We start from the raw sequence: 24643 nt of genomic DNA, 5'->3' as shown, positions 1-24643 counted from the left end.
TTATTTATTCTTAAATATGATAATGGCCCTCTTTTTTAACAAATTATAATGTTGCAAAATTACTTCACAAATTAATGAAGATTCCTCAAGTGTGAAGTGCAAAACAAAATATACACAGGAATTAGAAATTGTTACATGCAGAATAAGTGATAGTTTGCAACTGTACTTCAAGTGATCTTTCTTATAGTAGATTGGCAATAAGAAGTTGAACTCTTCATTGCTAGGAAATCACAATCTATTACCAAATTTATCATGCTTGAAAATTTTGTTTATCATTTGGTAGAAACATGTGATAAGTAAGAAGCTTAAAATACCCATCACAGTTTGAGGTACTTGACACCTTTATAGATAGTTTGAACAGACAGATAAAATAAATTAACCTATTCTCTGAGGATTTGTGTATAGTTGAGGAGCAGGGTACGGGGATGGCAATGGACAGATGTGATTTTTTTCCAGAACTACTTGTTAGCACAGAAGAGATCACTGGTCCCACTACTGGCTCATCATTGCTCCACTTCAAGAGGTTGTTGACCCTGGATTACCAGCAGCGTTGCTCGTATGAGCAATCAAAACGAGACTGGCAAGCTAGCACTATTTACATTCACAGCCCGGATCTCTGCTACCCATCTGCATCTGTCTTCTTTCAGTATATAGGATCTCTTTTCAGTAATGACCAGCTCCCCAAGTCTAGAAAGAGTTTGTAGGAATACAGAATTTCAAATAGCAAAATCTCCAATCTCAGTAAGTAAAGTGATAATTTTAAGTCAGTTTATAGTCTCTGAAAGTTTTCAAATATGAACTACTCTATTACCACACCTTCAAATAAAATTATATTAAAGTAACTTTCTGGATATGATTTCCAATACAATGCATATTATGTACTTATTGTTTCTGATAAAATTCCACATATACTATCTATTCTTATTTAAACTAAGAATTTTGTTTTCTGTTTTACATCAGGACAGACAACATAAAAATCTCATTCTACCCCCTATTTGCTGATTTCTTTTAATTTCCAGTTCAGAATTGTGTGTTGGTTTGTTTCTGTAATGGCTGCTTGTTTTTAAAGTGGGAAACTTCCAGTTTTTAAAGTGGGAAACTTCCAGTGTCTCTGGATATATTCCATTCTTCCTGTGCATAGCAGTCCTGACAATTAAAGACCAGGGATCTTGTAAGTTAAGTCTCTTTCTTTGCAGTCTGCCAGGCAGGCTGCTATGGAGATAATACCTGTGGGCCAGAGCCTAGTTTAATTCCTATAACAATAATCAAGTTAAATAAATTTCTGTCAATAACAATGAGTGTTGGAGTATATAAATGTGCAGGAAAAAAACCAAAAGCCCCAGGGATTCTGATGGAAAATATTTAAAAAATACAAAAAGTATCTTTGTAAATACAGGACAAAATGTGCAGCTACTCAACTTTTGAGCACTTATATATCTAATCTGAGCACTTACATGACTAATGTTAGTGCTATAAACAGTTTAACAAATTACTGATTAGTCAGTGACGGCTTATCTTTTGAGAATAGAGAAGTACTTCCTTATACTCAGTGTTGAGAAAGGATGTTATCTTCATGGAGCCTCCAACCTCCCTAACGCCTTATGTTAAGTGATTTCCCTTCTCCTAACCCACGGGATTGATCCCTCACCGAGTTCCCAGACATGTCTCTTGCTCTGGCTGCTCCCCTGGCTGGCTGGCTGAGGATGTTAAAGAGGCACGTAACAACACAGGGCATCGTAACAGGCACTTGGATGTTTTAAAGGCTCAAAAAGAAGTTGGCCTGTCTTCATGAGAAAACTAGGTTCAGGTTCTAGTCATCAGTCCTGGCATCTGATTCTTATGTGGCATATTTTAAAAAGCTTCTACCTGAAGAAAAAAGGAGAAAGCTATATTTATGTCCCAAGGTAAGGAATAGCTCAATGAATGTGCACTCTTTCTTAGGGACAGAAAATTTTCCTGTGTGGCACAAGACAGAAGCATCTCACTAAAAGAAATGAACTATATTTTGTACTTGACATACAAATAAGTCTACTCTTTTTTTCCTGAAAATAAGAATCAAATATGAAAATAAAGATCAAATATTTTTATTAACTTTGTATATTGATTACATAATGCTTCACATACTGTGTCAAGATACTCATATGATATTTACATTTATTTTCTCTGTATTACCTGTAGAGTTGGAAAATTGACCAGGACTTTTTTTTTGAGTGCTGTATGCATGTTGTATATAATTCTTTCAACCCGTTGTATGCAATTCTCAAGCACTTTCACAAATATTTATTACAGATATACACTGAATTTTATAATTAAATGTATATTAATATTTTTAATAATATATTAATAACATCAACTGCTTAAACTCTTTGGATAGTCATCTCATCCAGTCTTGCCTCTAGAAGACCATAACAACAATCAAATCATATTTGATGACTAGTGTTAGGCTACAGTGTTAAACTAGTAAGGAAAAAAAAATTAATGAATTTAACAAAGTCCATCACAGTCATGCTTCATACAGGTGGAAATAAGAAGAAGCAATGGCTCAGCTATGATACACGGAGATAAACACTGACAGAAACAAGGAAATAAGGAAAGAAGTGGCATAAAATAACTTATCTGGCTCTAGCAACTATCTAGTGTAATACCTTTACTGCCACTGAACAATATTTTCTCAAATGGATGACATACTATATTTTTCTCCTCAAAGAAATCAAACAAATGCTGGGATAAAATTCTTTCTGTCCAGATTTGAAAAACACCCAGGTCACTGATCTGTGGCCAGATGTGACTGTAAGCATATATCTGAGGAAAATATACTGCAGATGCTCATAAAAAGGAAATGTGTGTCCCTGTAAATGAAATCAGAGGAATAGACTTCCAAAAGAGTAGTATGTGAGAATTTCTAGTGCCTGGGTCAGCTTCAGTGGCCTGCTTTAGCTTTGGTTTTAGACATTTTTTTCATAATGGTGTTATATGGCAAACTAATCAGTGCCTGTAAGTTCACAGGAATACAGTTTTGAACTCTTATGAAGAGGTATAGGAGGAAAAGGACTGTTAAACCCCACTCGATGCTTTGAAAATTTACCTCCTAGTGTTCTTGAAAATTATTTCTCCTGCATGGAGAGGACTAGAAGGGAGGAAGTAATTAACTGAGGTAAGATGTTCCTAAAGTTAAAAAAAAAAAAAATATACAACTAGAACAACTAGAAATACAAGTTGCTTAAATCAGAACACTTATAAGTGATTTTGGGAAGTTCAGAAGCTGTAATCCTTAAACCTTTTTTCTTCTATGTTGTTGCAAGGTAACTGGTTGCCTTGCCAGCAATCAATAAATAGGTTATTTTGCAAATAGAAACTTGGGAGTTTTACACCCCCTGTCATCTTCAAAAAGGAGACTCCTGGTAGTTTCTGGACACTCTATTCAAAGAAATGTAATTTTTTTGGTTTAAGTTGGTAATTTTAAATACTACTCCAATATCTTCTACATCCCCCTGTGTCCTTATAAGTTTATTTAGAGCTGTTTTTTGTGTCTCAAATTTGAGTCTCAAATTTGCAATTTTTTCAACAGTGAAACAGAAGATGACCACTAGTGACCCCAATTACAGTCAAGATTGTACAAACTTATTCATATATGCTGAATGATGTGGTCTGTAATAATAATACATATATTTATAGAATTCTTCTTTTCTACCTCCCTGAAGCTACACACTGACCAAGATAAAGGAGATGGAAATTTAAAATACATATTAACAGGAGATGGGGCTGGAAGTCTGTTCATTATAGATGAAAATACAGGAGATATTCATGCTGCAAAGAAATTGGACAGAGAAGAAAAGTCCCTGTATGTGCTACGTGCCAAGGCTATAGACAGAAAAACTGGAAGACAAGTGGAGCCAGAGTCTGAATTTATCATTAAAATCCACGATATCAATGACAATGAACCAAAATTCACCGAGGACACGTACACCGCCAGTATTCCGGAGATGTCTGGAGTTGGTAGGTAAAAACTTATCCTTATGTAAAATACAAATGGGTTTGAGCCGATTTGGAACTTGTAAGTAATTTATTATTTGAGGCACTTAATACTAGCTTCTGTGAATATCCATGGAACAGTTTTTGTTGCCAGTAATATATCATAAAAGATTGGTTTCTGCTTTTACTTATTTGTTTCATCTTCATACACTTTTTAATCCTTTTTCCATGCTATAAGGTATTTTTTACTCTTTTAAGCCCAGCAGCACCATCAAGGAATGTAACATATATGGTTGTCTTATCAGTTACTGCATAGCTTTCCCACAGGTGAGAATATCACTTTTTGTATTTGTAAAGTCAAATTTACCAAACCTTTCTGTACCTATAGACAAAAACAACTTCAAGCATGTAAGTATGTAAATCAATTAATGTATCAAAATCATGCAAAATATGTTCCTACAAATACCCAAAAATTTGATTTGGAAGTTTTTTGGCTTGTTTGTTTGTTGTTTTTTAAATTATTTTTTCTCTTCGGTATCAATATTAGTAGTGGTTGGTTTTGTTTTTTTTAAGATACCAAACATATGAACCCTTCCCCCAGAGGAACAACTCTTTTGGTTTAAAAAATATTTTTCTTCACGGATAAAAACTTACAGATATTCACAACAGTTGCACTGAAAAGTAAAAATGTGGAGTGACAGTAGAAGATAGGTAAGAAATAATAAGTTCAAAGGAAAATAATTCTCTTAGTTTTGTTCAAATAATATAAAGTGATAAATTATATCCACCAGCACACATTCATTAGAAGTTATCATGATTACCTAAGTGCTCCACTCTTTTTACAGCAGAAAGTCACTCTGATAAGAAGAGTAAGTATAAAATACGTAGGCTGTGGGAAATGAATGACAGATACATTCTCAAGAGTTATTTACTTATCATGAATTATTGTAATGGTTTGCAAAATCAACACTGGATGATGGCATTGATAAGACAGACAATAAAATACCAATCAATATTTGTGACTAATATGTATTTTTTCAAAATAATTTTCAGAAGCTAATAATTTTCTCTGAGAGCAGTAGCAGAAGTAAAACAGAACAGGACTCTATTTTATAACTCTCTTTTATAATCAGGAGAAGGGAATACCTACAATAATATGTATAATGTAAAGACTCCAAGAATGGAGTATCTTTTAAAGATACATGGAAAATAGAGAGATCCTTTCCATTCAGAATTTACTTTGCTGATAATCTGTGAAGGAAAAATGTTGGAAGTGCACCTGTCATATTTAATTTGAAATATATTTGTAAGGAAGGAACTCTATAGGAACAGGTGGGACAAAACCCATGATGCTCATGTTTAACCTTATCACTTCAGTGCAATTTCACTAGAGTCAATGGAGAAGCAAGAATAAAAGAGAACAGAATAAGATCCAGTGTCTGGCACTGCCTGTGAAATTTTAAGTCTATGAAACGTCTATATCTGATGAGGATGATGATAGTGTAAGTACTGTTATGTACTTTAAGCTGAGAAAGTGTCTATAAAAGACCCAGGCAAAGGTGAATTTTACTGTGAAGAAAGAATTAGAGGAAAAGGTTTCAAAAAGTAAAAAAAGCCCCCTAGTTTCCAACAGGAAGGCAAAAAAAAGGTCTGAGATATTCTTTCCTCTGTTTAGTTGATATTTGCATTTGTGGATATAAAAACTACACTGGAATGGCAATTTTTAGCATTTGAACTTGAATGAGTAAAAGTAGTTTTGTAATTTCTTAAAGTAGCAGAGAATAAGAACCCAAATCCAGATTGGTCCATTCAAGAAGCAGAAACATTATATTTCTGAAGTCAGTCATAAGAATGCTAATTCAACAGTCAGGTTGTACATGTAGGTAAATAAGGAATATATCCTCCCTTGGAGTCCCTTTGTCGCATTCCTCCGGATAAGGAACCAGATGCTGTAGCTGGAGAAAGTAACTTGGGAGTGAAAAGGTGAGATTCTTGCCATAAGTGGAATACAACTTAAAGGTGTGCAAGTGGTACTCTTCTAAACCTTCCCATAAGGAACACAAGAAAACAGATAAAATACAGAATGAAGATCATGTAGTTCTTGAAATATCCAGACAAAAGAAAACTATGTGAATGTGAGCCAGAAAATTTGCACTAGGCAGCACGTAGAACAAAATACAGGGAAAAGAAGAAAAAAGAGTGACAAAAATTAAACTCAAAACTCATGTGTGACAATGGGCTGTGGAAGTAGCTCCTGGTTCATACTTTCCACAGTGGCTAAGATATCTATTAAGTAATCTCCAACGCATTATGAAAATGACATTCGAGCAGTTGTAATTATTCTTCATTAAATAAGTATAACTTAATGAACAACTATTAGCTTTTCTTTTGTCTGGATATGCAGTCCAAACAATTCTTTCCTGAACATAGTGTTTATTGCAGAACATCACAAATTTATATAATTGTCAATTATGTACAACTCAACATTTAATCTCTCCACTGGTTTTGGTATCTATTGCTTTTTGCAAATTAGATAGGTGTCAAATAGAATTCCAAAAGCCAAATTTGGTAAGGAAGTAGGGCCAAACCTTTTAGTTGATTCTGGTCTGTAGAGTTTAAAATAGAATTTGAGGTTGGAGAGTTGTGTAAAATCAGTCATGAAGGAAGAACAAACTGAGAAATTATTGAGTAAGCAATGTGTATTAGTGTTATTGCTGTTGTGAAAGTTAGTGCAGAAAAGAAAGGACAGAAAATATACTGAAAATGAAAAGAAAGAAAAAAGACTGAGATCACAAAAGTGCATTCCAGAAAACCAGAAGACTTCAGAATAAAGTGCCCCTTAATTCTATATGTTGCTCTGTAACAAATGGAAGAAAATAAGAATAATAAAATAAAACAAGAATCCCTGGAATAGGGTGATCATCTTTGCTAAGATTACATCAAATGAAAAAGTCAGTGTAGTCCTGCATAAATACTTAAGATGATGAAGGTTATTTGTTATAACTATTTATACACAGATTCTTGAATATCTAACCAAATAACTTTTCTGACTGGAAACAACTATACAATTACACTAGACACATTTTACGAAATAGATATACTCATGATGAGCAGGTCAAGAATCATGGGAAAATCTCAGTTTCTTCCCATCTTTCATTTCCTCCCAGTTTTATGTCTTAAAATAAAATTTTATCTTAAATAGCATATTTAATATGTTTTCAAAGTTCAACAAATATGGCAGCAGATATTTATGAAAACTCAGGAAAATGTCACTAAGATCGAGAAACTGAAGAGGAATCTTCACTAGCAGTGTTTCCTGCTGTGTGTGTGTCTGTTATTCAAATGATATATCATGCTACATATACCTCACTGTGTTACTGACTGTTTCTTGGAATAACTACATCTAGAGCACACAAGGGAAAATGATAAGTCAACACCTCTGACAGAACGTGTGATTTTCAGTACCAATAGGCAAACCTCACTCATGTTTAACTAGTTTGATAGTAAGAACAGTGAAAGTGTAACATGGATTTTCAGTACAACCTATCCAAGCCTGGGGGGAAATATGAATGCTTATTTGTGCACTAGTTTTTGCTAATCCTATGTTGTAATATCTACACTCCAGCCATCAAGCTATACATAAATTAGCCTTGCTATGCCTAAATGGGATTAGTTCATATCTCCAACAGCATTATGGGTATACCTAAAATGCTGCGTAGCAAAGTTAGTACTGCAAGTGATCAAAACCACTGAAGTGAGCTGACTGCAGTGTCATTTCAGATAGCTTTTATGGAAATGATCACGCTAAATGCTCACAGTGATACTAACTTAAAAAATTAAATGAGAAAGTTAGTTTAAGAGACTCTAAAACTCAATAACATGAAATTTCTCATTAAAATCAGCTACTACACTGAAGAACTGGAGGATAATAACTGCTGTAGCTGTATTTTTAAAGAGTGCTAGAGTTGACTGGAAGAATCTTGAGATTTATGTCAGACTACATAAATCGATTCAATAAAAAATAATTCCAAAAAATGAGAAAAAGATGCTAGACAGACCCATAAATGTTCATCGAAACATAATATGTAAGTAAATGAACAAAAGATTTCCAACATTTTAAATTGATGCAATGCCAAAGCTGTAAGATACAGTCTTGGTCACAATGAAAAGCGGGTGCATTTGAAGCATGACCTATTCTCATCTGTCTAGATTTTAGAAATACTGTAAGAGGAAACATCAGATAAGCTAAATGCATATTATGCATCTTGAGAATAATCTTTTCATTTCCTCTTCATGTAGAAGGAAAAGTACAGCTGTGATCATACTTAAAATCTACTCATTTAATCTTCAAGGCTTGCATGACTAGAAGCTATGATCCAAGTATTTTTCCAAGTGAAAGACCTTTGCTAAAAAAAAAAAAACAACTAAATCAAAACTAACACTACACCTCATTATGAAAACCACTTTTCTTTAGGATATAAATAAAGTTATTAAGAAATTGAACAATGAGATGTCCTGTGGAGTTCAATCCCTTTTGACACCTGGATCAATATTATTACATCCTCCTGTACTTCCTTGCTAATTTTAATGAGTAAGGCTTACCATCTTTTCTCATTAAACATCTATAGCATGCAGCTGATGAGTATTTCACAACATATTTTTAACCTTTGGATTGTCCTATTAAGAGAAGGGATAATGCCTAATTTAACTTAGCACTCACTTCTTCATACTTAGCTGCTACTTTCTAGTTTTTACGAATCTAACCAAAGGCACCTCCTGGTTCAGAACTTCTACATGACAAGTTTTATATAATGCATGAAAATAGAGGGTTCTATTTAGATGGTTAAATTTAAAATTTGTATTTTTTCCATTACATTACTTATATTGCAAATACAGTCAGAATAAAAGAGTTTTTCTTTAGCTGAACAGTGAAGTTTGATAGAAGGATATTATATATGAAATATAGATATGGCCATTTTCAGCTCAAGCATAAAGGATTACAGCATGCTTAAACGTGCTTTGTATTTAACAGCTACGCTAAATAAAAGATGTATATAAAATATAAACACAAAAAGAGAAAGAGAGGAAAAGACAGATGAAATTGCAGTAAAACACACAGGGTTATATGCATTAATACTACCATTTTTATTACCGTGCTACCATCTGTGAGTGCAGTAGTATATACTGCAACATCCATTACACAATGATTGTGTTAGAAGTTCTTTTACCATTGTTCACTATTTCTATAGTATCTCTTGGGAATCTATAGGCATCGCAACTGCTACTGGATTTAAGTAAGACTGCATTCTGATCCTTAGTTTTAGTTATATCATGTTTTCATCATCACATAATCATAAACACATATTTCTCAAGAACAGTTTGTTATTTTGTATGCGAAGCTCTTATAGAAACAAGTAGGCTTTATGGTAAAACAGAAAAAAAAAAAAAGGAAACAAGACCAAATACAGTAACCATCACGTTTTCTATTTTTGGATTTGCTTACGTCACTAAGCATTAATCTACAGATGTGTGCAAATGACTAAATGAAGGCAGCTCTCATCTTTCATATTTCAGCAGGAAATAATTATATTTTCTCCTCTGCATATTTTCCCTGGTTTCAGATGCTTATAAAAAAAAGCTATGAATGACTGCCTTGACTTTGCCACAAGCTTATAAAAAATACTTTGCTAAGTTGCAAAATTTCAGAATGTTAATTCTTAACATATACTCTATTTTAAAATGAATTATTGAGTTAGCTTTCAGAGAAAGATATATTTCAAATAAATATTTTACCTGTAAGTTCATATTTTACGTTCTGCAGTTAAATTATAGTATTAGAATTCCTTTTAGTCAAACTAAGAACGATGGCAGAAATCCTGTAGCTGGTATACTTCCTGTATTTTTTTTGTGTTTGCCACTATATCTAAAGAATTTCAAAACCTTTACAACTGTCAGAATCTGCATAGGTCTCTCTTTTTTCCTTCGTTATTTTTATACGAGTATAACCAAAAAAGAGACACTGCACGTTCCAAAAAATGAGGGACAAAAATCAGCCTTAACAAGATTCAAACCAGTGTTTCTGAAGAATTCAAATCATTCACGAATTTAAGGTTTACAGAACATTTTAACATTACAGAAAAGCAGATTTCAAACTCCAGCCAAAGGGAGTGTTGCTCTTTTTCTTCTTTTGGTCTCTCCGCTCTTAGTTTTGCTGTTTTATGCCTTACCCACTGTCCTCTAAACCCAAGAGAAAAAAGTTTAAGGAGCCAAATCATCAGAAAAATGAATTATTCAAGGTCAATATTCTTTTTCTGCTACTTTTGTTCCCTGGGTCAGGTTACGTGAGGTTAGATGCCAGAGCTGGTGCTAGGGAAGTGACAGGAGCATGAAAACTATAGCAGGTAAAAGCAGGTGGGACTGTTTCATCCAACAGTAGCTAACCTCAGTGAAAAAATCACTTGACATACTCATTTTTACTCAGCTACAAAATCTTATATCTTCTGAACAGGACTCCTCACTTCCTTTCTCGTCTTTTTCTGGGAGGAAGTTTGGTTTCTTATTAAGGCACCACAAGTCTGAGGTAGCACAATGGGAAAACCAGAACCATCCGTTCACCCTTGTGAGGAACTGCTCACTTCTGGTGCTGGAGGAAATTGGGGTTCTGTAGGGTTCAACCAGCAAGTAAAGGTAGCTAGCACTTGCTGTAAACACAGGAAAGTATAAATAATTTCCATATTGCTGTCCCATGGGAACTGAGCCACTGTCAACTCACTGTTAGGAGTTTGTCACCTCCTCTGAGCTCCCATAAACGTCCACCTGCTGACCTTTTATGACATGCTGGTCTAAACGATTTCCTGTAGGAAGAAATAGGATGACAGCACTTCAAATGCAGCAATTAGTAAGCAGGATGGATGACTTTTAAACCACTATATGAGGCTTTAGGCTCTGTAAACTGGTTGGCCTAAACTTTGGAGATACAGTTATAAGGTGATGACAAACTCATTTGATCTCTGTATGTTTCAATTTTCCATGAATTAGTGGAAGACTAGAACAGCTCTACTCCATAGATATGCCAAAATATGTTCAGCTGCTACAGCAATGGACATCACAGCACCCTTGGAGTGACAGTCTTCTTGCCAAGTGGAATTTTCAGGCCTGGGCTGTTATATGTGGCTCCCCTTTATATGTCTCTGAAATGATACAGTGCAATACCATTTGCCTGGCTACTTTATTGCAACAAATATATTATTTCTGACTATCTGTGTACACTGAAAACAAAACGAAACAAAAAACCCCAGAGGTCTGGACTTCTCTAGAATAGAGCTTGAAATTAACATTAAAAGAGCCTGTATCATACTTACACTAAAAATTGTTTGATGTATCCATTTTCCTTCCTTTCATTTCAATAGATTTTCAGCTATAACACTATAATCTCTGAACAAAAGCATAATGGGCCTGAATTCTTTACATCAGCACTTCTGCTCACACTGCACTGCAGTACAATGGGATATGTTCTGCATTGTTAGAGATGCTGTCCTTCAGATAGGATGTTAATCCAAGGTCCTTTCATCTCTTCATGGCTTCACATCTGAAAAAGTAAATATCTCACTGACATTCTGAAAATATTAAGGAACAGCCATGTTGCTTCAGCCAGTACATACACCACTTGATAAGAACATATACCCTTCATACATTCTTTGCTATAAACATGTTACAATTCACAGCCACATGTAACCTGTTTTCAGAGCCACAGTAAATACCGAGTTCCTGTGCATGATGCCAGTTTGCAGGCACCTAATTTATTCCCTTATGAGCTCTTGCAGTTACCAGCCACCACATAATTCTATTTCTTTTAAGACAGACTAGAGTATAACAGGTCCGGAGAGCCCCTTCTCACATTTATGTGACCATATTGGAGCCTGCGGCAATTGAACTGCTGGTACTAAGGACTGGAATAGCTGGGACTAATTAACATTAATAATATTTGGAACGCCTACTTCTTTATCACAAGGAACATGTCAAATCGATTCATACATGTGTCATGTCCTTTATTAAAACTAAAACATAGCAGACATCAAAATAAGCAAGCTAATAGCGGGGAGGAGGAAATCTGTTGTCTAAGGGCAGATCTTGCTCTTGAAGTGCTAACATTAATGTCTTCATTTATATCATCCTAATGCACAGAGTGCTTTCCTGACACCATGTAGCTAAGTTGCTTGTGTAGTCTTAGGTGTCTGAAATAAACCCTATTCTTCATTTAAATGATTTTTGGAATGGAATTTCTCAAATGTTGGATCTGTAGTAGGCTGGGAAGAATGGACACACAGGTCTAAGTCATGAACTGTAATTAACTATATGTAAGTTAACTCTGTTTGAGAATTGGTAACACGTAGCCATAAAAGAAATATCTAAATTATATAGGGAAGTGTTATTTCATTTTTTTATTCTGTTAAATCAAAGCACATCTGGGATGTTTACTTAGTTTAATCTTCTGAACACAGAAGCTTTCCAGTTGTTTTCTAAAAGCAAAGGCATCTTTCTGAATGCCTAAATATACATTTTAGTTGTTAAAGTTATGCAGCTGGGTGTAAAATGTCAGGATTATTTTCTAAAATCATGCTAACACACATATGAATCTATTGTGAAAGTAAAACACAAAGGCAGAGTGGTTTACGCTTTTTTTCACCAGATTTCTCTATAACTTCTAAGTATTTCCAAGATGTGTAAATACGATACAATGGATCATATTTGGGTGTAAGATAACACATGACTTCTTTTTCTAACACATGATAAAATAAAGTAACTAAGCATCACACACAGTAGAAGATACCTGTAGAAAGATGCTTTGACATAATTTTCAGTCTCCCAAAGCAGCAACAGTCTCAGCAAATGTGTCGCAAAACGAAGGTCAAGGGTCCTACATTTTTCTTTATCCCACATACCTCATTCCATGAGCTCTCCCACTGCACCTCTAACCCTCAGTCTCAGTGGAGCTACTGAGAAAGGAAAGCTTTATCATCACATGTGAATCTGAATGGTTAGGACTAATTCTATTACAAAATTACAGCATACCACCAGCCTAAGTGTAGCAAGCTCAGGAAAAGAAAATTAGTCCCGCAAAAGAAGTTCACTATTCTCCCTAGAACAGACTATCAAATGGCTCTCTACTGAGGTGGAAAGACTATGAATGTGTGCCCATGAAGGATACACCATTGCTAGATAATTAGATTTCTCACTTAAAATGTGCCTATATGTGTATATATGTGTGTATATATATCTATATATAATAGATATGTATGTTTTTATATATTACAGAAATAAGATATGTTATTTCTTTCAATTCAATAATGAAAATACGTATGAGAATTGATAATAAGTTTCTACCAACACAGAAGATGAATTACAGAAATGGCAGTTACTGCATGTGTGTTTTTCTTTGTTCAATTAACGATTCAGCTTGAATTCTATTATACGTCACTATTTTTCCATCTTGCCAATCATATAGTCATTTTGGAAATTTTCTGTGTCATACACAGCCTTCACAGAGTCAAGAAAATGAAGGTAAGAAAAGGCTTATCCTGAACCATCTTGTCTAACTCCTGCTTATTTGAAAACTACTCTATATTATTCGCACTGATACTCATCTTTTATTAAGTACATGGAACAAGATAGCTTACAGCATTTCTCATGGCAATCACTGTATTTTTCTTAAAATCTAACAGAATGCACATCTGCAAGTTTTCACAATGACAGCAATCCTGATGTTCACATTTACTTTATTATCTGCTATCTAACCAGATGCCTCAAAAGACTTTCCAGAATAGCTGTTTCCTACAACCTCATAGATATGTGACACTGTGGAATTAAGGTCAAGCATGATTAAGATCTGTGCAAGTATCAATGTTATTCCTTATGAAAGTTGTTCATATCTTCATATTTAAAACACATATTGCCCACACCTAATGGGTAATTAACAAAACAAACAAACAAAACCCCAAAACCATCTAACTTGCTGTCCACTGAAGTATGTACATGTGTGTGAATATTCTGCATTTAGCAGAGTTGCTGCCAATAAATGGCAAATTCTCATCAAAGCTTCCTGTCAGAAAGCCAACTCAATAACAGTTATTTCACTCTGCTCCAAGGCAAATGATAAATAGCCTGTGATAAATGGGGCTATGTACACAGTATATTTGAGACATAAACAAAAAATTGAAAGGTTTATTTCCTCACAAAGTCAAAATATGTGACAGGTGTGAAAAAAACATCTAAATAATGACCACCTCTTTAGCGCACAGAGGTGGTTAAGAGAGAGGACAGGAAAAAAAGGTCTGGTATCTCATGGTCTGGAAGACTAATACATACTGACTTCATGAATAAGATTTTAAAAGATATCTTGGCTATCAGGAACATGTATCTACGTGAGGAAGATAAACAAAAGAAGAGCATATGTCCAACTAATATTCACAGAGACCTAGACACCCCATTGTCTAAACCTTTGGAAATTAGTTCAGACATTTCTACAAGTATTTCTAAAACAATTTGGAATCAATACCTTTAAACTTTGTCAACCATAAGTTTTCAAATCTGTGAGATTTGTCCAAATGAGATCACCCTCATGATGTGCATCGTTTACTGTGACCATAATCTTGCAATCAATAGCCAATGCACTTGTGGTAAATTTGCAAACATAATGAAAACTCAACAGCCTTTAGCAGAACACTTCTGCACGTAAACCGTTTGAGAGATTATACTCAAGACATCTGAACGTTTTTGAAGATAAGTGAAAAGTCTAGAAATAATAACAGAAAAGTACCCAGAGTGACCCTACTTAATATTCTAGGGGGTTTATCTACATGTACATACACACAGGCACACACATATATACTTACATCTGTATTTACTTATATGTACCCATGCAAACTCTGGAAGTGTTTTGCCTTTGTCTAAAAATTGTACTCTAACTAATGTGATTTTACAAAAGCCCATGACTAAGATAACCTTGGAACTTGTCTCATTTTCACTGCTTTAGACTCCATTTATCTTCCAAATTACAGGTCTTTATTACTATTTCCACAGATAACATCCACAGTATCTAAACATGACAGAACCAATAGGCTTTCACGAATCACATATTATAAACTTATGTAAATTTGAGTTTACAAATAGTATCTTCATTTACTGCATTTTCATAGAAGATTATTATTTTCCACAGTTGTATTAATGTTTAAAGAGACAGATTTTATCACCACCCAAACAGGAGTTCCCACAGATGATGAAAATGCCCCCAAATAAAACAAATATGAGGTCAGCCTGTTGTCTTGATAATAATGTACTATGTTCTCATGGTCATAACAGAGATTCACATATGGTTTCATATTGTATATGTTTGCAGAACTGGCAAAAGATAGAAGCCCTGTAAAGATTTCTATTTACTTGTATTGCAAAGGATTTTGAAGATGCAAATGATAGTGAGGTTCTAGTTCCCAGTCATAGATAGAAATACATAGTAAAGAGACTCTCCAAAGTCTAATAAAAAGATACAAAAGCCAAGCTCAAAAAAAAGAGAGCAAATGAAAAATAGGTGCAGGAAACTAACTTGTTCCTTCCCAAAAATTTCATAAACCTGTGTGTGTTGTATTGTAAAATACAGAACCGTACAGGCATGTACATCAGAAACTCTAAGTTGTGTCCTAAAAAGTGGCAATTATTGAAACCTGTTTCTTTTAAGCTTGCTTTTTCACGCTTAAATGAAACCTTTAGAGATTGTATGGAGGACCCAAGGTAACTTCTTTTGAGAAAAGGGCAAAACAGAAAGCTTCTTAAAGCTGTGCTACATGAACAAAGGGCCCTAAGAGTAGGGAAGAAATAACATCCCTATGATACTTCTTTATTTTATAAATAAAAAATTATAAATAGAAGCAAAAACTTAGTTGGAACTGTTGGCTAGCAATTGGAATTTTTATATCAATTATAACCACATTGAAGCCTTTACAAAATACTACTTCTCCTAGTAGGATCAATGGAGACAAGCTCTTCCTAAGTTTATCATAAAAACAGTTGAAAGCTGTTCCTCTCTTTTGGAATATTCCAGAAATTAAGATGGGGCAAAGGGCCAAGATTGCCAGCTCTGATCTTTAAAAAGGATATAAGACTTCAAGGATTCTTAAATGGTGGAGTTCTTGTGACTGACCTGGCATGGATGGCAGCTGTTATTCCATAAAGCTGGCTTATTTCCACATACTCCATAAAAGCGTTGTGGTCAGAGAAAGAGTAACCAAGGTAATTAACTGCCATATTATGGCATTACTTGTTGTTCCTTCAACATAGTGGTTTCATTAGCAACTAATTCTAGTTGGAACAACTTTACCACATGCATAGCAGCTCCAGGCCCAGAAATATGCTATCGGTGAATTTCATCATCATTTTGAATAGAAATTTTGAGGATAATTTTGTGATTAATTCTTTTAATTTTTGGTTTTAATGTCTTTTTGAACATAGACTGCAGATTATTGTTCTGCCTAAAAAAAAGTGTGTTTTCTAATTGTAAGTATGTACAGCATGTTGAACAAAATGAAAAATATTTCTAAGCTGCAGTTCATTTATTATGGATGGCAGATCACTTTATACTATACTTCTTTAGTCACGAGGAAATGCAATGTAAAAGCTAGTCAACATTAACACCTGAAAGAGTCTGTCTACCTTTTTCTCTGTCTTATTACTGCCATTTGATGGCACCAGTATTGCTGTTTCAGAACTCACTTTCTTTACGGTGAGACAGGGAAGAGTCTTCCCAAAAGAATAAACATACACTGAGTTGTTCACTCACCAACATTTCAAACTACTTCTTATTCTTTTTACTGTTTCCCACTTGTTATTGCATCCATAATGCTTTTCAGATTCTCATGCAGGGCATCTGATGCACTTCACAGTTGCAATTATTGCCAAAGGAAAACTAAAGTTACTATATCAAGGTATTGAACAGCTGGAGAGCAAGGGCTAGAGGCTTTGTTCAGCTTTAGCCATTCTTTTCCAGTTCAATTTCAGACATTATGTTGCAATGCTGTATGTATTGTATTCATTGGCAAAAGCCTCTACCCTACGCAGCATTTCAGGCAGATTAAAGAAAGAGCAGTTTAGTCACATTGCATCTTTCTATGTGGTGAGACAATCGTTAGAATGTACGTACTCCTTTAATGCAAGTTCTGATAACACAATCTAAAATGTGACTTCATTGAAAAGCATTGAACAAAACCCCAAAACATCAAAACACAATACACACAAGAAATGATGAGAATTATTTCCCCATTATGTTTATAAAATACAGGGGACTGTTTCTGGAGTAAAGCTGCATAAAAATAGCATCTCATATGTCCAGAATGGATGGTAAGGTCCATCTGGTTTTACTGGTATGGAGTAAAATGGAGAGGAAAAAGTAGTTCTGAGGGAAGAAGTAAGGTTATACCATGCAGCATAGCTTGGTTTTCTTGCATCTCTCATAAATTACTTTCAGTCACATTAGCAGGGATTATAGTGACTGTTTATGTACACCACAGTGGTGCAAAGTTTGTGATTTCTGGATGTGAGATCAGTAGGCAGCCAAAACAAATGTACGGTACACATCTACAGGAGCTAGCACATCAACTGACTCCTCGATCAGCCATTGTGTGAGACCATATACTCAAAAATGAGACAGCATGTTTTCAAGTGAAATTAAATTTCACCTCATACCTATATGGTGGACCATTAAAAATCATCAACTTGATAAAATGTACTTTATGAAATATTGCATCTCCTGGTTTATGTCACATTTTTACCTCTTTTTTTTAATATATATTTTTGCTCAATAGATATGGCTGAACTACATTTTAAGTTCCTTCTTAATTTTCTAGTGTCATGTTATTGCTCCTTTGAGTCTGGTTCCTCAGGTTTCTTACCTGTTCTCAGTCAGATTTCTTTGTTTTTCTCAGTCATGCCCATTTATTCCTCTTTTAGCTTGGATCATTTGTCTGTTTACCTGTTGACACTTGCTCCTTTTCTACTTTTACTCTTCTTTTTCCTTTGCTCTCACAAATCTTTCGTGCTACCAACCTTCTGGCCTTTTCTGCATCAAAGAAAAAGCAGTCTAGTAAAATCTCCTCTAAATTGTGGTCATGTACAAAAGATCAAAGTTCACTTTGCAGTTCCCTATTCCTTCAGCTTTCTAGGTAGAGTTGTTTTCCAGTCAAAATATAAGAGTTATATCTCAACCTTATTTAGCCCTGCCCTTTGTATAGAAAGCATTTTGAAGTGATGTAGTCCAACTGATGAGGTAATGAGATCCTTGGTGGTGAATTCTACGTGTTCCTAAACTTTTTAAGTTCGGGTTGTGCCATATGACTGCTCCTAGTTCATAATTTCTCCAGTTCATTGCCAAAGAACAAAGTCATATCCAGAGACAATAACCTGCCCTCCAAAACAGAAGTGGTTTAATACCTCTCCATATTTCTGTATTTCACTTAAAATTTCACTCCTGTCTTCAGCGGGGGCATCTCCATAGTATGTCCGCATGAAGAAAATCGTTGAAGCCATGCTTCTGAGCAAACTATCTGTCCACTTATCTTCTTTAGGCTTTTAGCCAAACAAAATTCCTAATTTTGCCTCCCGAGGTTTTCCAGAGCCCTCCCAAATCTTTTCAGCTTGTAAAAGTAATACATTTCTAAAATCTTCCCTCCATGAATAAACTTGATGAATAGCAGATTGACATTGTGCATGAAAACAGGAAGCAAGCACAAGAGCTTCTTCTTTAGGGTGACAAAGTGCTTCCTGCCTCTCCACTTACCCCAGCTGGTCTTCTATTTCTGAAAATGAAACAGCCTTTCTGCTTTGAGTGGAGCTCTCTCTTAAACAGACATAGATACACACACACACAAGTTCACTGTAAAAATCAGAACTTTTCATAATTGCCAATTTTGACAGAAGTTGACTTGAGAAAAAATAGAAAGGAAGCTGGCTGGTAATATAAAAAACTTCCTGTTTCAGTATTTTGAGACTTCTTTTTTCCAAATTACTTTTTGAAAACTTTATATTAGATGGCCAAAATCTAAACCAAACATCATTTTTTTTCTCAAAATCAAAAGTTTAAATTGATCTGAAATCCCACTTTTATAAAAAATGTCAGAATCAAACTTAAAATGTATTTTGAAGTTACAGAATTCCCTTTGGAAATGTCATGGTTCTGAATGATATTTAAATCACTATCTGTCATTTTTTGATCCAGTGTTCATGGTGGAATCTTGAAACACAGTATGCTAACAACATAATCTGCTCATTTTCTTCACCCAAGCTGGAGATTACTGTTCAAAATGAAAGTTACAGAAAAATTTATCAGTAAAAATAGCATTTTCAAACAGACACAGATATATTCTTCTGACTGGCAGAAGCTGTTTTAATTCATGTCAACCAAAGAAGCCAAGAAGGAACAAGAGTTGCATACTTGAAGACTATGACTTTACACGAAACGGCCTAAACCATGTGCCTATCTCATCTAGTGGAAGACCTCTTTTGCACTACAGTAATCTTCTTCAGGGTATTTACTTCAGCTTTGCAATGCACCCTGGTATCATGCTAGGAGACCTAATTATACCAGAGGGACTCTTTCAAAGACTGAATAGCACAAAAAATAGAAAGCATTTTAAACATAATTCAGAAAAACATACTCATTTCAAATGCTTTTTCAAATTTATATCTCACTCTTCATGAGTATCTGGAAATCTAGATATGGAGTGATTCCCTCTCTAATTCAGTTTTCCTTTTTGGATTCTACATTCTTGCATGCACATACATGCATACATACACATACACAAACACACACACACAAAGACACTACTTACACAGATCTAGTCTAAATTTGACTTTTCTTGGGTTATCTTCACAATTATCCTTGCATTTTTCCACCCTTACACTAGGACCCCAGCCATCACAGATGTGTTGTCAAAGTGCTTAAGCTTCCAGACTCAAATGTACATCAAAGCAAAGAAGGAAAAAAAAATAATGCTGATGCTATAGCACTTTTAAAGCTTGACAAATTCAACACACTCATCAAACTGTTATTCCTTGCTCAATTGTCTGCAGACATAGAGAGTCTTTGACAGACAAAGCCAACAAAGCAATCTGCAATCTATGTGAAAGACATATTAAGAATTCATCAAAATTAAACAAAACATGTAAGAAAAAAAAAAAAGAAAATAAGACATACCTCTTGAGAACTCTGAGATTTACTTCCCATCCTGAGATGGGACAGCCTTGCTGGGTAGGATCGCATTGAAGTTCACCATGTTTTGCAGAAAAGTGATATTATTCCTTAGACTGCTGTTGTAGTCATTCTCACATTTTCTCTGTCATCTTTCACATCAGTTTCACACAGTTTGCTCCTGTGGTGTGTTTGATCTTGGCTGCCTGCCAGAGGCCCACCCAGCTGCTCTCTCCCTACTCTGCCTCAACAATACAGTGAAAGACAGTAACATGGAAAAGCTCATAGGTTGAAATAAAGACAGGGAGGTCACCTACCAATTACCATCAGGGACAAAACATACTCAGCTTGGAAAAATTCATTTAATTTATTGCCCATTAAAAATAGAGTTGGATGGTGAGAAACAAAGACAAAAACTAAAACATCTTTCCCCCCATCCCCAACTATACCCAGCCCCTACTTTGCTCCTCCATTCCTGCTCATGTTGACAGCTGTGGAAGTATCTCAGAAAGCTTCTAATTTCTAACCTAGCAGCCTGATTCATATTTTAAATTGTGCTGACTTCTGCTGGCAGATGTGGACAAAAGGCTGCTTGTGAGGTAATCTAGACCATAAATAAACAAATGAATAAATACATCCACATTCTGTGGGCACCGTTCAGGTGGGGACAAGGATAAAGCATAGCTGTCTCCAGTTAAAAAGATACAAACAGGTTTTGCCCTGTTACCAATTACTGCATAACCAGTGCTAGGTTCCTTTATTGCACTGCCTTTCGTGGTTTCATTTCAGACCCCAAAAGCTAAAAGAAGTTTGTTTCCTCATTAAAAAAAGCTGCACGAGCATTGCCTATCATCCATGAGGATCCTGCTTTATGAGATAGCAGACTGTTAGCAGAGAAGAGAGTGAAGTGCATGCTGACAATAAATTTTGAGGATATACTTCTGTTAACTCTTTTTCACAAATTTGCTATTACTTTACTAGGAAGCAGCAGCTGTTAAAACGTTATTTTTGCACCACTCCACAGAATTTGACAAATAAAAGAAAATCAGTATTTTGCAAACTATACTGAGATATCATTCTATACAAGATCCTCTTGAATTATCTGGTAGTGACCTCCAAAGTTTCTTTAGGGTTACAGCTTCCGTACTCTCCTCAGCAACCATAATTATATGGCACTTGAGCCTCAGGAAACAAAAATGTACATTCCAATGAGATAAAGACAGAAATTTCCCAAAGACTGCTCTGAACTCTGAAACACCTTTCTTTAAAAAAAAGAAAAAAAAAAGATTCTCAAAACAGGCTTCAGCATTCTTTTTTTGATCAAAATAGTATGCTAGGAAAAGAAAGCTAATGTGCATTCAGTTGTTATGACCATACTCAAACCTCTGTGTCAGTCACAAGACAGTGCCTAGATCAGGATGCCACAGCAATAAGTTTTTCTGATGAAGATATTTTGGGGTTTTTTTTAGGAGGGAGTGTAGAATGGAGATATAAATTTCCCCTGATTCTTAACTTCTAGATGCTGCAGCGGCATACAGTATAAGTATACAGTTCTACTGATGACTTTTATATTTTTTACAGGCTAGCAAGTGATATTGACTCTTCTTTCACTGTTAGTCTTGAGGAGGGCATGGGATTTAACTTATTCGCACTTTTGAAAGTAGATAGGACTCATGGAACTTTACATTTCTCAAAAAAATATCTTCATTTTTTGTCCAGATGAGCAGTTCTGCTGGACACTGCTAGTGATAAAATTGTCCTTAAATGTTCACTTCTTCAGAATTATCTTTACAGCTCAGCTTGACACACAGATGACCTCGAACTGTTTAACCAGGCAAAAAGTAATATAGATTGCTAATGACAAAAATCCTCTCCAGAGTTTGATGAATTGTGAAAAAACATTTTTACAACTTTGTTCTGCTAGTTTGTTACAGAGAAAAAAGTATTCCTCCCCTCTTGTCGTGCTGTTCAGATAACCTGAAATAGTGGAAATTATTACTATTATATAGGTAAAATTATTATATGTAAATTGGTATTACGTACTATGAGAAAACAGATGCATCTAACAGGGCCTAATAATAAATTGTGCTCCCATAAATCTGTTTTGATTACTCTGGATTTCTACTTTCCCTAATCCCTCGTATACACTGAAGAGCAACAGTAGAGATGATTTCCTTCAATTCCATTAGTCACAGCTAAATGAGCATCTTCTAAATTTATAGTCAAGACGGATACTTGACTGCAAGTTAGCTGAGTGAACTTCAATCTAGAGAAGCTGAGGGATGATGAAAAAAAGGAAAAGGAAATTATATCACTTAAGTGGACAGTGCTCACTAGACCTTTTTCTTCTAAGGAAAATGAGATACATAAAAAATATCCAGACAAAAATAGGGTAACAAGCTTCTTCTCAGTCAGTTTTCTGCCCTTGGGAAGGAGTTAAGGACCTTTACATTTCTTGCTATTGGAGTGTCTGCATTTATCCAGACATTTGTCAGCTCTAGATTGTGTTTGCAGAATGTGTCCTGACATCTTGAAATTGCTTAGAAATAAAAGCTTGTGAAGAAAAGTTTTGTACTTTTATACCTTATAAGAAAGGCTTTACAGAAGCTTTAATCTGCTTTTAATCCATAAATTACATCAAATGTATTGGCTCACAGTGCTCTTAATCCCGTATAGCCTATATGCTTCTCACTGTGATCACCGGACATGGGTAAGTTATTTTCATGCAAAATAAGTGAACACTGAAAAAATGTAGTTATCATTTAATGGCAAATATTTGCCAAATAAGTGGATAATTTTGATCAAGAGAGGAAAAAAAAACCCCCAGAATTTCTTATTCCAAAACCAAGCTGATTTTTTTAAAAGCACCTTAATAATTAGTTAGAATGAGATAAAATTTTTGCTCAACCTGACTTCAGATATTTGGAGGTTGTCATCTAAGCAGAAAATGAGTATGGGGAAATTTGCTTTAGGTTAATTTACTGATTAAGCCAAACTTCAGAATCATAACGATACTCTTTACACAGCAACTACCTACCTTTTAAGAGAAAAGTTTCAACTGATGTCATGTTATTACCAGAGAAAAATCTTCAAACCTGTTTGATTACCAAGAAAATCAAATCATAGAAGGATTCTAATGCTGTGTTGGGTTTCAAGGACATGTGTCAATCCCTATGCTCAGGTAGGATAAAACTGGATTTCTCCACCAGATGCTGTTCAATTTTTTCCTGAATTTAATACTGAAACCACTGTGTGTGGTTTACAAGAAGTAGGTGCCTTCTTAATATCTGCTGATTCCTTGTTTGGTACCTATTTAGGTACATCTGTTATTCAAGTGACAGCCACAGATGCTGATGATGCCAATTATGGAAACAGTGCCAAAGTGGTGTACAGCATCCTCCAGGGACAGCCATATTTCTCAGTGGATCCAGAAACAGGTTAGCAATTCATTCAGTCTCATTTTTTGCAATGACAGAGGCAGGATGCGGGGATCAAGACACTTTTCACTTGCATTTAAATTCTGGAACAGGCGTATGACATCATATGTCTTGACACAAAGCTGACACACTTTTTCTAAATGGAAACTGGAATCACAATATAATATATACGCCTTTTTATTAAAATAATATTGTTGCAGAGGAAGAACTGCTTTGTTTGTTATGAATAAGACTTCCGGAAGACAACTGTTAACTGTAAAGGTCAACAGTTCAGAAAGGATGTGGAATATTGTAAAGGGTCCAAAGAATTGTGAAAGTATTAAAGCTTATTGTACACCAATTTCTGGGAATTTAATCTGTTTGTCTTTAAGAAAAGAAAAAAGGAGCTGGACAATTTCAGAATAGCACATAAAATAAATCCCTAAAGATAAATTATTTCTAAAAGTTTTTGATAGATTCTTGACCACTGACAATTTTTAACTCAAGGTGCTTTTGAAACTGTACTCTGATTTGAACAGATATTAGAATTGAAACAAGAAGCATTAATACTTTTAAGTTATAAAACATGAGTGGAAGCCTTTTTCACTGTTATGCAGGAAATCAGATAAGAGACAGACACAAAGAAGTGTGTATGTGTGAACTTTGTACATACATAATCCAAAATTGGGGTTTAAAAAAGAAACTACCACCACCACCCTCTCCTGCCCCAGCTGCCTAATCCTAATGCACATAAGATTTAGCAGGCATTGCATTAGTTCCTGCATGTTATCCAAATTGTTCTAGTTTGAGAATCCAGAATCCCTGAAGATCCTACTCCATTGAGCATGCTAAGATGATGGCTTCCTTTTGAAACAATTTCTTTTTTAAATACAGCAAGGGCATTATGTCAAAAGTATAGTAAGGCTACAAGTTTAAAAAGGAGCATAACAAATTTGCCTAGGATTAAACTGTTTGGGTCTTTTCTACCTTTTCCTCTCTTTCTCCTTTGTCTCTTCTCTTCAAT

General features: G+C 35.0%; 1 protein-coding gene across 1 annotated transcript in view; it reads left to right on the top strand.

Moving 5' to 3' along the window:
* Positions 1-24643, top strand: part of LOC309417111 (cadherin-9) — a gene marked incomplete at both ends in the record, with an annotated part of 66762 nt that overhangs the window by 21146 nt on the left and 20973 nt on the right. The window contains 2 exons of the mRNA XM_082014547.1: positions 3702-3996; positions 23521-23640. Coding sequence (XP_081870673.1) covers positions 3702-3996; positions 23521-23640 — 415 coding nt within the window. The remainder of the gene's footprint in view (positions 1-3701; positions 3997-23520; positions 23641-24643) is intronic.

Source organism: Phaethon aethereus, assembly GCF_964289735.1.
Source record: "Phaethon aethereus genome assembly, chromosome: 2".
Taxonomy (NCBI): domain Eukaryota; kingdom Metazoa; phylum Chordata; class Aves; order Phaethontiformes; family Phaethontidae; genus Phaethon; species Phaethon aethereus.
This window is presented reverse-complemented; position numbering and strand designations above follow the sequence as displayed.